This window comes from Monodon monoceros, unplaced genomic scaffold (genome assembly GCF_005190385.1).
Source record: "Monodon monoceros isolate NGI ecotype Baffin Bay Population unplaced genomic scaffold, NGI_Narwhal_1 Super_Scaffold_15, whole genome shotgun sequence".
Taxonomy (NCBI): Eukaryota; Metazoa; Chordata; class Mammalia; order Artiodactyla; family Monodontidae; genus Monodon; species Monodon monoceros.
This window is the reverse complement of record NW_021703771.1, coordinates 39,426,558-39,439,319: the sequence shown is the minus strand read 5'-3', so window position 1 is coordinate 39,439,319 and position 12,762 is coordinate 39,426,558. Positions and strand designations below refer to the sequence as shown.

General features: G+C 39.2%; 1 protein-coding gene across 1 annotated transcript in view; it reads left to right on the top strand.

Annotated features, from left to right (window-relative positions):
- The window catches only part of AK9 (adenylate kinase 9), a 120,848-nt gene that overhangs the window by 98,289 nt on the left and 9,797 nt on the right, over positions 1-12,762 (top strand). Inside the window, exons 28-32 of the mRNA XM_029223713.1 lie at positions 3,792-3,995; positions 4,354-4,572; positions 7,479-7,692; positions 9,783-9,984; positions 12,550-12,696. Coding sequence (XP_029079546.1) covers positions 3,792-3,995; positions 4,354-4,572; positions 7,479-7,692; positions 9,783-9,984; positions 12,550-12,696 — 986 coding nt within the window. The remainder of the gene's footprint in view (positions 1-3,791; positions 3,996-4,353; positions 4,573-7,478; positions 7,693-9,782; positions 9,985-12,549; positions 12,697-12,762) is intronic.

Below are 12,762 nucleotides of genomic sequence, written 5' to 3'. Positions count from 1 at the left end.
ATAAAGAATGGAATGGGGCAGAGCCTGTAGACGCTCAGAGTCACATACTGTGCAGGATGTTCAATACAGCTCCTCTTTTCCATCGGCTGATTTTTTGAAAAGATAAACCTTGAAGATTGTGGATTTCATTTTGTTTAGAGAGGAGCTAGTCCCCAGTTGACCTAGCTGACCCAAATGCTACAGCCAAGCACCTCAGATAAAATATTCTGTCTTATAAACAAACTAAGATTTTGTAAGTTAGCTCTTCTGAGACTTAATCTTTTATAAAAATTGGCTATGTATCTCCCACAATTAATTTATACAAACTGACTTTTGGAAGACAATTCCTGAGATATTTTAATGAGATCTTCTGAGATTAAAACTATGTATTTTTTTTTTAACTTTTTTGATGGGAATTTTATATGCACTGCTACTGCCTCAGACAAGGAAAGACTAAACACAGTGCAGCATCTCAAGGATCACTTAGTACAATTGTTATAATCAGTTAATGTGACAACCTGAGTTGAATCCATCCTGACTCCACATGGACCTTGGGGCTTTGCTTTCATGCACAGAACCAGGGGTCTTCTCATCATCTGCCTCTCTGTACAGAAACATGCAGTTTCTTGACTCACCTTTTTCCCAAGCAGTTAGGGAACCATATGCAGATAAAGCCCTTCCCAGGTTTGTCTTCTCAGCCTTAACATTATTGCCTTTGCTGTCTGACTTTTTAGCAACAAATAAAACACTTTTAACATTAGAAATCACTTCAAAGTCTCAAGGTGACTACTTCCATTAATTTTATAGGAAAATGTCGCCATCATGTGGAATTTTAGTCTCCAAATGTGACTGAAGAATATTCTGTAAACCAGTGGCTTCATACAGATTCACAATGCATATCTTCCAATTCCTTGGAGGCCTTGCTTCTACTCTTACCCCTAGCTCCAGAATCTTTGCCCTCGTCCTGTACACTAGCTCTTTCTCTGGTGCCTGGGTCCCTTTTACCAAGTGTAGCGTAGCCACATGCAGGAGAATGCCAGGAGTAGCCGTGAAGGATTTTATCACTTTTCTAGATATGAGGAGATGCAAGAATTGGGCTCATAAAATCATCTCCTGAAAATATCTAACTATCTGAAGACCTGTTCTGCCAGTTTTTTCTAGAGCACAGAGTGCCTGATTTCTGATCCATCCTGAACTTCTTTCCAGGGCTGTTGAAGGTCAGCAGCTGCAGCAGCTCATAATTTAATTCTTATAGAGGTAGAGGGCAAGTGCCAATTTGTAGGTGACAAAAGACAGAGCTTTCTATCAGAGTTTTAGTCCCCCTCTGCCACCACCACTCTAATGGAGGCTGCCTTCCACGCAAATGCACAGAATAAGAGAACTGACCCTAAGCCTATCGCTCCCTCCAAATTTTGACTACTCTACAAAATCTGCCTTTGTTCACTCTCCAGAAGCCCTCTGGAGCAAGAGAGAGGGGAAAAAAATGTGTGTGTATGTGTTGTCCATGGCTTATGGTTATTATCTGCTAGAGGCTAAATGAACTTATTCCTTCATACTGGAGGCAGATCTCTGAGACGATGAATTTTAGAACATGTATCTCCTAACATAAGTACTGAAAGATACTAGATATAAGAAAAAAAAGCAGCACTGTTCCAGAGGACCAAAATGCCACTTACAGAAAACTAAAACCTTTTTCTCTAAAAAGAATTAACCTGTGGGTCTCTCAGATGGTCTTCTATGAAGATTTTTAGGCTATTAACCTTTTAAAAAATTTAAAGGAACTAGCCACAGCAACGTGATCAGAAAAAGAAACAGCATACATATTGAAAAGTAAGAACAAAATTTAATATTTGCACATATTTGATTATCTAGAAAGTCCAAGAGGGTAAATTGCAGAAAAATTTTTTAAGGTTGATCCCACCAGCTCCTTATGTAACAGTGACATTTGTCCCCATGAAGAAAAAAGTAAATAATTTCTAAAGTAATTAATCTGTCTAGAAAATTCTAGGTCCACAGAATGTTGGTTGGTACTCTTCATCATCTGGGACAAGATCCAGCCTGCCTGCCTCTTCTCATCCTCACATCTTAAATGGAAGCATGATACAACCTGTCCTGCTCACATACCCAGAGCTTACAGTTGCCCTGAATTAATCAGTTTAGTCCTTCATTCATAAAAATGAATAGACAACCAAGGATTGCCATATATTTGAAATTATCAATACAAGGAAGAACCAAGATGAACAAACAGAATAATTGACTCTAAAACAAATAGACAATACAGGAAATATATTAAACATTTAAAAAATTCCAATTTGCCTTAAATAATTCAAGAACTTGTATCCATAAAACAAAAACAGGATGGTATGAAAAACCAGAGAGCAAAAAAAAGTTCATGGAAACTAGAATATGGCATTTAAATTAATTGAAAGTTTCTTGTTAAACTTATATAGTTTAATTTTTTAAATTAAAAAACAAGTTGGAAGAGCTATTAAATAGAGCTGGAGAGGTGAGCAAAAGTTCATCTGAAACTAAGATGTCTGCAGCTCGTAGTGTGGACTCATCCCACCATGCCTCCAGTGATCGTTAGCAAATCAAATCTCAAACTAAAAAATTGTCAAAATATAAGAAAAAGGAAAAAGTAGTAAGAGAACCAAATGGCTTCAAAATTCAAATAAAAAAGAATAAGAACTGAGAAACATAGTTCCAACACCGAACTCCTTCCGGGGAAAGAGGAGCCTGGGCACAGAACAGGGAAGGGCCCTTTGTCCTCTCTTCTTCCTCCCGGCACCTGCAAGTCCAAATCCTAGCTCCAGGCGCCTTTAAAGGCACCAGGGTCTAATCAGTTAGAAAGATCAGGAAATAGCGAGCTAATCAGAAGTGTGCAGGCAAGAGGTAATGAGAGGGCAAACAGTAGGGCAGGACTAGAAAGTAGGAGAGAGTCTTAAGTATTATTTAGGATTCCTGTTCTTAGAAACTGGATGTGCAATAATGGAGAGCGAGGAGTCAAGATAACTCCTGGGTTTCCGACGGGAAGGCAGTGCTCCATCCGGGACAAGGGATACTTCTGGGCGACGTGCATAGAGGCAGTGCAGGAGGATCAGTAGGACAGGGTTCAGTGTTACGCAAACTGGACTGTAGCACTTCGAGCCTATACAACACCACTTAGTATCAGTATCCTGTCGTGGTCTTCAGTGATCATTTATGTGTTAATTCTGGTTTCCTCAGATAAGCTGCAGCCTCCTCAGGGGCGTGTACTATTCTATTAGAACAGTGCTTTATACAAAATGACAATAATAACTATAACAGCATAATAATAGGAATAACAGCTATCATTTGCATGCTTACCATGTACCAGACAGTTTTCTGAGGGCTTTGCATGTATTAACTTATTTTAGCACTACCAACAACCATGTGAGGGAGGTACTTTCCTTACTCCTATTTTACAGACGAGGAAACTGGTTTTGTCCAAGCTAACACAGCTAGGGAGTGTTTTATATACTCTTTGAGTTGCATTAAATATTGTTACTGAAGACCATGAGAAACAGGTAATGTTCTGACAACTATAGCATTAAATATTAGCAGTTAATATCTTGTCTAGGTATTTAGTTATGGGATCACCGTGGTATTAGAGTCTTGAAGGCATTAAATTTCTTGGGTGCCAGATATTTGAAATTTTACTCTATCAGTTGATGAACATTGCATGCCATACTAACCAATACCCGCTTATTCCAAAATATCCCAGATGATTAGTTAGCAGTGTCATTTGTTCCATATTTTATACGTATAGTAAAAGGGAATATTTTCTTCCTTAGACTGTTAGACAAGATGAAGACACGAGCGAGGAAGAACCTGAAGATGAGGAAGATGATATTGACAACATCCTTGATGAATTTCCAAAAGATGAGGAAGTGATGAGTGAGGAAGATGAAGAGCAGGAAATTGATGCGCTCGAACGCCTGAGAGGTGAACTGGGAGAAAAATTTGAAGCAGATACGAATAATTTACAAATAATACAGGTTATTACTTTTTCATTTTTCATAATTCAAAAAATAACGTTTGAGAATGAAACAAAAGCAATTTGGTTTATGCCTTGGTTTCTTTTTAACATTTCAAAAGAAATGTATATTTTTAGGGGTTAGGTCCCTTTCGTCAGCACCATTTACAATTATAAAAACCAGTTAATAAATCAAGGGCAACATGGAAGCCACATAGGGTCAAAGTTTTAGCTGCCAACCTGCAGTTACTTGGAAGCTGAAAAATATTTGTTCTCTAGACTGAAGTAATCAGTTACTAGCAATGTCCATGTGCTGTAACTAAATACTGCCAGCCTCCTTCCCACTAAAAATATTTGGTTTTATGATTTTTTTTCATTAGGAAGAATTTGAGAAGCTTTTGATACCAGTAATTCTCATTAATGGAGCTCGGAAAACCCACATTGTACAATACATATTGAATATGAAACTGAAACCACTGGTGGAGAATCGTGCAAGCATTTTCGAGAAATGTTATCCAATATCGTCCCGCCTTGCCCAGAAAATGCTCAGCTTTACCTACAAGTATATAAGCTCATTTGGCTACTGGGACCCTGTAAAGGTAATGTCAGCAAATGCATCTGAAAACCATGTTCTTTCTCTTGTTTCTTTTTTTTTTTTTAAGCATGTCTAAGAAGACAGTGGATAAGTTCAAAAAATTGTAAGCATTGTATAGTATTCTTAGCTAGCTATAAAAATATGTGTGGTTGTTTCGCCTTTCTGAAGTAGGAAAGTAGTTGAAGGGTTTAAATTTCTTTCATCTATTTCTGTAAAGATCATCCAGTTCCAACTTGGTTTTAACTCTGTAGCAGAAGATGGTAGTAGAAATATTTTCAAACTAGACATCTAGCGAGCTGAGCTCTGACACAATTTGCTATCTAATTTTAGGCAAGTCCTTTAAACTCTTTGATTCTGCTTCCTCACCTTTAAGATGGGAGAATACTGCCATCAGGCCACTGTGATCAAATGCAAGAATATAAAATTCTCTGGAAAGTGTGAGATCCCATACAAAATGTGCCTTTAATGTTCGTCACAAACTTATTTCTAAGCATTGTATTTTTAGGCAGTGTGGACAAACATTTAATGTAATTGGAATTCAGTAACTTCAAATGTGGGATGGTTTTCAACAAATCTTAATCAAGGACACGCCAGCCACTGTGTCAGTCCCTGAGAATAGAGCAGTGAATAAAACAGACAAGGTTCCTTTGTCATGGGCCTTATATTCTAGTTGGGTTGGAGAGGGAGGATAGGCAATAAATAAGTAAACAAATAAGTTCTTGTCAGGTTGTATTAAGTGCTATAAAGACAATAAAAGAATGTCACATAAAGGTGACCTGCCCTCTCAACCAGTGTACCTTCTTATTTCCATCAGTGAAGTAGCACAGTGGAGAAGACCATGGCCTCTTGAGCCAGACTGCCTGAGTTCAAAACCACCACCTACTAGCTGAGTGACCTTGGACAAATTACTTCACCTCTCTGAGCCATTCCCATTTGCACAATGGGAATTAAGAATAGTCCCTACCTCATGATATTGTTACAATTACTAAATCAGTTAATTATTGTAAAGTGCTTGCAGCAGTGCTTGTTTTATTGTGAATGCTCAATTAATATAAGTTGTTGTTATTAACGTGTATTGGTCACTGATAAAAAGTATTTTGGAGGAAGGGATCCAAAATGGAGCCATGTGCATATTACTTGAAACCTCCTTCCTGGCTGATGTTGATACAATCAGTTTCAATTCTACTTAATTGTGATATCTTCTTTACCTTCACTGTAAGGATGTCAAGAGAGACCTTTTCAAATATCATGCTGAAATATAGAAACATTAAGACCGTTCCCTCCATAGAGAATCAGATAAAGTTAAGCATGTATTAGGATCACCTAGAAAGCTTTTGAAAAATAGTTACACCCTAACCTTCTCTTTGAGATGGACAAGAGAGGGGAAGAAGCAATCAAAGTCAGAACCCTATTTAAGGACCCATGTCCAAACATAATTAGGATTGTATAAAGATGCCTTGTGGAGAAATGACTGCATGGTCATAGGAAGGGTTTAAGCATATAAATCATTTTTTCAGGGCTGTTGGGAATCTTTCTGGGTGCCTGACCACTTGATGTTTCTGATTTGATGACACCTTGGGTATTCTGACCTATGGAGAAGAAAGATACATGCTAGATATTTTGGGCAATAGCAGAAACTATTGTAAGAATTCACACTTAATTTGTGAATCTGAAATGGAATCATTAAACTTTCAGCTTTTCTTTTATTACCAAATATAAGAAACAGAGCAGACATTCCCACCCCATCCCTGAGTTTCTTCTTATCCCTAACATTTACTCCCAGCCATGAATATCACTTCAGCCTAAGAATGACGATGCTGACAACACCATTGACCTGTGACAACTATCCTGGTGTAGTTCTGGGGGAGGAGCAATATTACCATACTGTTTCCCACCTACTCTGTCAAGTCCAGGGATGACTGATGCTTGGCCATCTGATGATATAAAAAGATATCCATTTAATTACCCAGTCGTCATCATCACCAATGCAAAGATGATGTGGGACCAGTCCTCCCTCTCCATTCCATACCGACACCTTAGGCTGCCTTTTAGGTGTATTTTTCCCTTTTGTGTCTGCTCTTGATGTTTGTGTGAGTGGGATTTCGTCTGTATAAAAATGTAGAAGAGAAACTAGTGGGATTTGTCCTACCAGTACACTCCCATATATAACCCAGGACCCCACCTGTATTAGTCTACTCATGCTGCCATAATGGAATACCACAGACTGGGTAGCTTAAACAGCAGAAATGTATTTTCTCACTGTTCTGGAGGCTGGAAGTCGAAGATCAAGGTACCAGCAGGGATGGTTTTTCTAGTGAGGCCTCTCTTCCTGGCTTGTAGATGGCCACTTCTCACTGTGTCCTCAGTGCTTTTCCTCTGTGCTCATGGACTCCTGGTGTCTCTTTTCTCTTCTTATAAGGACACCAGTCCTCAGATTAGAGCCCCATTCTTATAACCTCATTTAACCTTAGTTACCCCCTCAAAGGCCCTGTCTCCAAATACAGTAACTTTGAGGGTTAGGGCTTCAAACCATGATTTTGGGAGGACGCATTTCTGTACATTACGCCACCTTAGGAATGGACCTGTCTGTGAAGATAAATTGGCCCATGAATATATCCAAACACCTTTACACTACTTGGCAGAAACATTCAGTATATGCTAAACACATTATAAAGGAAGTAGAATAACTATAGTTGTCAGAAACTGGAACACTTAAGAAAAACTACATTTATTCCATATGAGTATAAAATAATTCATTCTTTTTACAGTTTTTTAATATCAGTACTTGATTATAATTAGTTTTCTTGTTCTATAAGAAAGATTTTACAAATTTGTTTTTTTAAGGGTATTTGGGGGAAATGCTGTTTAAAATAAAGCTAACTTACTAATTCAGTTTTGCATATATTGCAGCTAAGTGAAGGAGAGACAATCAAGCCAGTTGAAAATTCAGAGAATCTACTTCATCCTGTAATCCATCGTCAGTATATTTATTTTTTATCTAGTAAGGAAACTAAAGAAAAATTTATGAAGAACCCAATCAAATATATCCGCCAACCCAAACCTAAGCCTACTATGCCCATTAGGATTGCACTTCTGGGGCCTCCAAAATCTGGGAAAACTACAGGTAAGGGTGTGTTTGCCTTTACTATCCTTAAGCATAAAAGAATCTCCTGAAGAACCAGGACCACTTTTCCAGAAAGATAACTATCAAAACTGACTCAAAAAGAGACAGAACATGTAAATAGGCCAATAACCATTGAGGAGAAGACATTCAAAAATATAGCCCCACTCCAAAACAGCCCAGAATCAAATGGTTTTGGAGGAAAATTATGTCACACTTTCAAAGAATTAAAAATTCAAGAGATACTTACTGTGTTTTTATAAGCTTTTCCAGAGCAAGGGAAAAGAAAGTAAACTGACCAATTTATTTTCAGTTTTTTTTAAAGTAAAGAATATAGTCCATACAATTAAAAAGGTATAAAAAATATAAATTCATTTTTAAATTAGCATGACCCTGATATCAAAACCTAACAAAGATAATACAAAAAAAGAAATTACAAATGAATATTATTTATAGATATAGTCAAATAACAGTTATATTAAGATTTTATTAGCATAAAAATTATATTTAAAATTTTATAAATATAATCTACTGTATTAATAAGTTAAAGAGTGAAAATCCATTATCTTAATCATTACTGAAAAAGGAATTTGGTAAACTATAATGTTTGAATTTTTTATATCTTGAGACTTTTTTTTTAAGGCAAATAGTCCAACAATAGGTGAGTGTGGTATTTCAAGATGACGTGTGACATGATAACCACATGAACAGCGGTTGGTCGCAATGATAATAAAATGGGAAAGGGCAGATACCAGAGATATTTAAAAAGGAAATGACAGGACTTAATGACTGAAGGCATAGAGAATGAAGGGGAGAGATGAGGTCAAAGATTAACTTTCACCAGAAATAATAAAAGGGAGTTTTGTGTTTTAGCTCTTCAGGTGAAAAGTGTGTTTTCCCCATTTAAACGTCTTAACATGATTAAGAGTCTTTAATAGTTGTGTTCTAAAAGTTCACAAAGATAATGATATTTCCCAAAGAAAGCTGTACATTGACATTCAAGATCCTACAACCACAGCAAAAAGTAAAATGTAGATTAGACAATCTGATTCCTTGATTTTTGTTGAAATAGAGGTTAATCTTTAAACAGAATGTCAAATTGTAAATGCTTAATTGTTTTCATAGCTTAAGAAAAATAGGTGTGACTCTCGCGTTTGTGGCAAAGCTGAGATGAAGCCTTCTGCGGCCCTCACAGGGGAGTTGCTCCCGGGTGGCCCTAATTGTGGCCAGTTAACCTGTATTCCCCGTGGGACCAGATGAGCCTCAGTGTCCTCTACACACTGCTGTCTCCAGACCATGATGAAGCAGGGTCTGTAGACCCTGTCAGAGCACACCCACATTTAACAGTAACTGGAAGCTATTATCTGTGGTCTCACTTAGCAGAAGCAGAGGCCAAGCCTGAGTCCTCTTTCAACAAATGGCAACATCTATGTGCCCTTGGACAAATTATTCCATTGCAGTGGGCTGCAGTTCTCTCATCTATAAAATTGGAACTTCAATACCCACTCTACGCACTTGATGGAATAGTTGAAAATATCAAAGAAAGTCACAGAAGAAATATTACCTCATAAGCTGTAAATTACTATTAAAATGTCAGATATGCCATTATAATTTTTAAAAATTACTTCCTAAGGATTAACTGCCGCCTAACTGTATAGGGTAAGCTAGCCTGATTGCAGCCTGGAGTCCGTAAATGGGCAGATAGGGAAATGGTTTAATCCGGTGACGCAAGGAGCACTGAATTGTTATTTTGGACATAATACCAAATATTAATAGTACACATAGGATGCCTTATAAAGCTCTCAAAAATGTTGCTACCTCGTGCAGAAGGGAAAAAAACCACTTCAATGGTTTGGTTATAGAAAACCTCACGGAGTTGGCTCATTAACCAGACCCATCAGCCACATACCTGAAGTGCTAATAATGATCGACCTTGGAACAGTATTAATTCAATAAGATGTAGCAATTTTAATTTTTGAAATTTCTTTGAGGAATGTGAAGACTAGCTTGCTGTTGATGTCAATTAACCAGAATCTGAGATTAACTGATGAATTTGTGAAATGGAGTAAGTTTAAAGTTTTAATGTTTTTCAGTTGCCAAACAAATTTCAAGTGACTATGGCTTAAAGCGTTTGTCAATAGGAGATGCTCTGCGTTATGTATTAAACCACCAACCAGACACAGAGCTGGCACTTATGCTAAATTGGCATCTTCATAAAGGAATGACAGTGCCTGATGAACTGGCTGTCCAGGCCTTAGAATTATCTCTGATGGAAAGTATAAGTAACACTGCAGGGTAAGTGGGGGCCGTGGAGGTGGAGAGGGAGTGGGATGGAGTTACATCTCTGAAGAAATTACTCACTGGAATGTAAAACACTTAATCGTAAACAGGGTTTAAAGCTCTTGTAAAGTGTGCGTGATGTGCTTTTCAAACTCTGGACACCTATATGGTTACATGTTTTAATTTTCTGTCAAGCTAAACCTCGGCTTGAACACCAGAAGAGCCAACAGGCCACTTCCCTCCCTGCAGCAACCCCTGAGCTGTCCAGGAGCCTCCAGGTTTACACAATCCATAAGGGAGGCCTGTGCGACTTCCACAGCCCAGCAGAACTCCTCACTGCCCCATGGAGTGATGAAGGCGTGGCCCTCCCCTGTCCCCCCAGGTGGTACTGGTTCCGTGGAGATGGTCTCTCTCTGGCCCAGCTCTCTGCACAGGAAGCAGCGCCCCTCCCTTGATGCTGCATTTGGACAGGAGAGCCCTGTGCTTGAACTGGTCTTCAGTTTACACTCCTCCACTCCACCATGCTTCCCTGGCACAGCCAGTGGTCCCAGCCAGTAGTAAAAGCCGATAAAACCTAAGGCCCTGCTCTTGAGCCCAGATCACTGACTTAAAATCTTGCTGATTTACTCAAGGCTGTTTTATATTAGGAGCCTCCTTTCCCTTCCCTACCACTGGTCCTTAATCAAGTCCTTGACAGTTCTAATTTCAGTTATCGGGGAGCAGATTCTGGACTGTCAAGTTTTTTCCCCAGAGAAGGCCCTGGGACTTAAGCAAATTGTGTTACCTCCTTCCTGGCATTCAGCTTTGCATACGAGGGATCTTAGTGCGGGCAACGTAGGTTAAATCACAAAGGTTTTATTTCACCTTAATACCAGGACAGTGACTGCCCAGTCACGCTGAATTTCCCTAATCCTGAGGGCCTCTCAAGTGATCCTTCACAGGACAAAGGAGTTGAGCTACTTTCCATTAAAAACCAACAATGGCGGGCTTCCCTGGTGGCGCAGTGGTTAAGAATCCACCTGCCAATGCAGGGGACACGGGTTCAAGCCCTGGTCCGGGAAGATCCCACATGCTGCGCAGCAACTAAGCCCACGAGCCACAACTACTGAGCCCGTGCTCTAGAGCCCGTGAGCCACAACTACTGAAACCTGCACACCTAGATCCCATGCTCCGCAACAAGGGAAGCCACCGCAGTGAGAAGCCCACGCACCACAACGAAGAGTAGCCCCTGCTCTCAGCAACCAGAGAAAACCGGTGTGCAGCAGCGAAGACCCAATGCAGCCCAAAATAAATAAATTTAAAAAAAAACAACCAACAGTGGCAGCTCAATACATCCTCAAGTTGGCTTGCGGGCTATGTTAATTTATAGTCCTCTCTGCCATGGAACTTAGAACTAGTTAGTGCCTAGAGACTTAGCTGGAGAGCACTGAGGGAGGACTAACCAGCCCTTCCTGGTGATGTCAGCCAGCAAGCCCAGCTCAGGCACCTCAGAGTCGGTTTCCTGACTTTGGAATTTGCAGACAGCCTTTAGCCCTCTTCTCAGTTTGCTAGTGACACTCATTACCTTAAACGGTTGGACTAACAAATTCTCCATCATTTCTGCTCAGAGGCCTGATGGTTCCTGATGGAATGGTTCTCTCCCAGATACCATAGGGCTCTCTCACCACCTCCCCATGTTCCCTTCCACACCCAGCCTCCTCACAGAATTTTACTACAAAAGCAAGCTTAGAACACAGTGTTTTCCGTATTTGCTTAATCTCTTACTAAAATACTAATAACTGTGCCAGGACCTTTTTTCTTTTAATTTTAAAACATTTTAATGTACTTCTTAAAATCTTGATTTACAAGACACCTTGTCTTACTGCCACTGACCTTTCAGTACAAAAATTTTACACTATCTGTTTGCTATAAAACTACAACATTAAGATCAGGGTTGGATAATTCTTCCCTTGCTGGCCATTCTTTTATAAGGAATGTCCATTAGTCTATTACTAATTGCTTTACAAACTTGATCTACAATCTTTAAGATAACTCTAAGGGTTAAATATCATTATTTTACTATTTTTACTGAAAACTGAGGCTCAGAGAGGTCAGACCAGGTTTCAAATCTAAGTCTGTGTGCCTCTGAAGCCTATACTCTCTCCACTGTTTCATGCTAGAATAGTAGCACCAATTAAGTAATACAATGTTCAAGGTATTATATGTATTATCTCTCGAAGTCCGCTAAAACCTAGCTCTATGATGCTAAGTGTATGAATCAGAGCTGTGTCTGTATGTATGCAGCCCTCCTTCTGGCTCTTGGGCTGACTGAGGTTAAAAATATAGAGATAAAGGGAGTTCCCTGATGGCCTAGTGGTTAGGATTCCGGGCTTTCACTGCTGGGGCCCGGGTTCAATCCTCAAGCCACGCAGCCAAAAAAAAAAAAATAGAGAGACAAAGAGGGCAAGGTGACAAGATTAATCAAGTTACATAGGAACAGTACGGGGCTAATCCTAAAGATAGACTGTTTCTGGAAGACAGAAAGGAAGGTCTGAGAGAAAAGACATCTGGAATTTTTATTTTCACGTTTCTCCTTATTAGTGTTGTCATTGATGGATACCCTGTATCTAAATATCAAGTGAGTCTCTTGGAAGCCAGGTCAGTCATCCCCATGGTCATCTTTGAGTTGGATGTGCCTTCCAAAGAGATTTTCAAAAGATTGCTCCTGGAAAAAAAAAAGGAACCAAGGTAATGTATGTGATGAAAACAATGATAAAGGAATAAACTTTACTCAACCAGAAAAAGCAGGTTTTT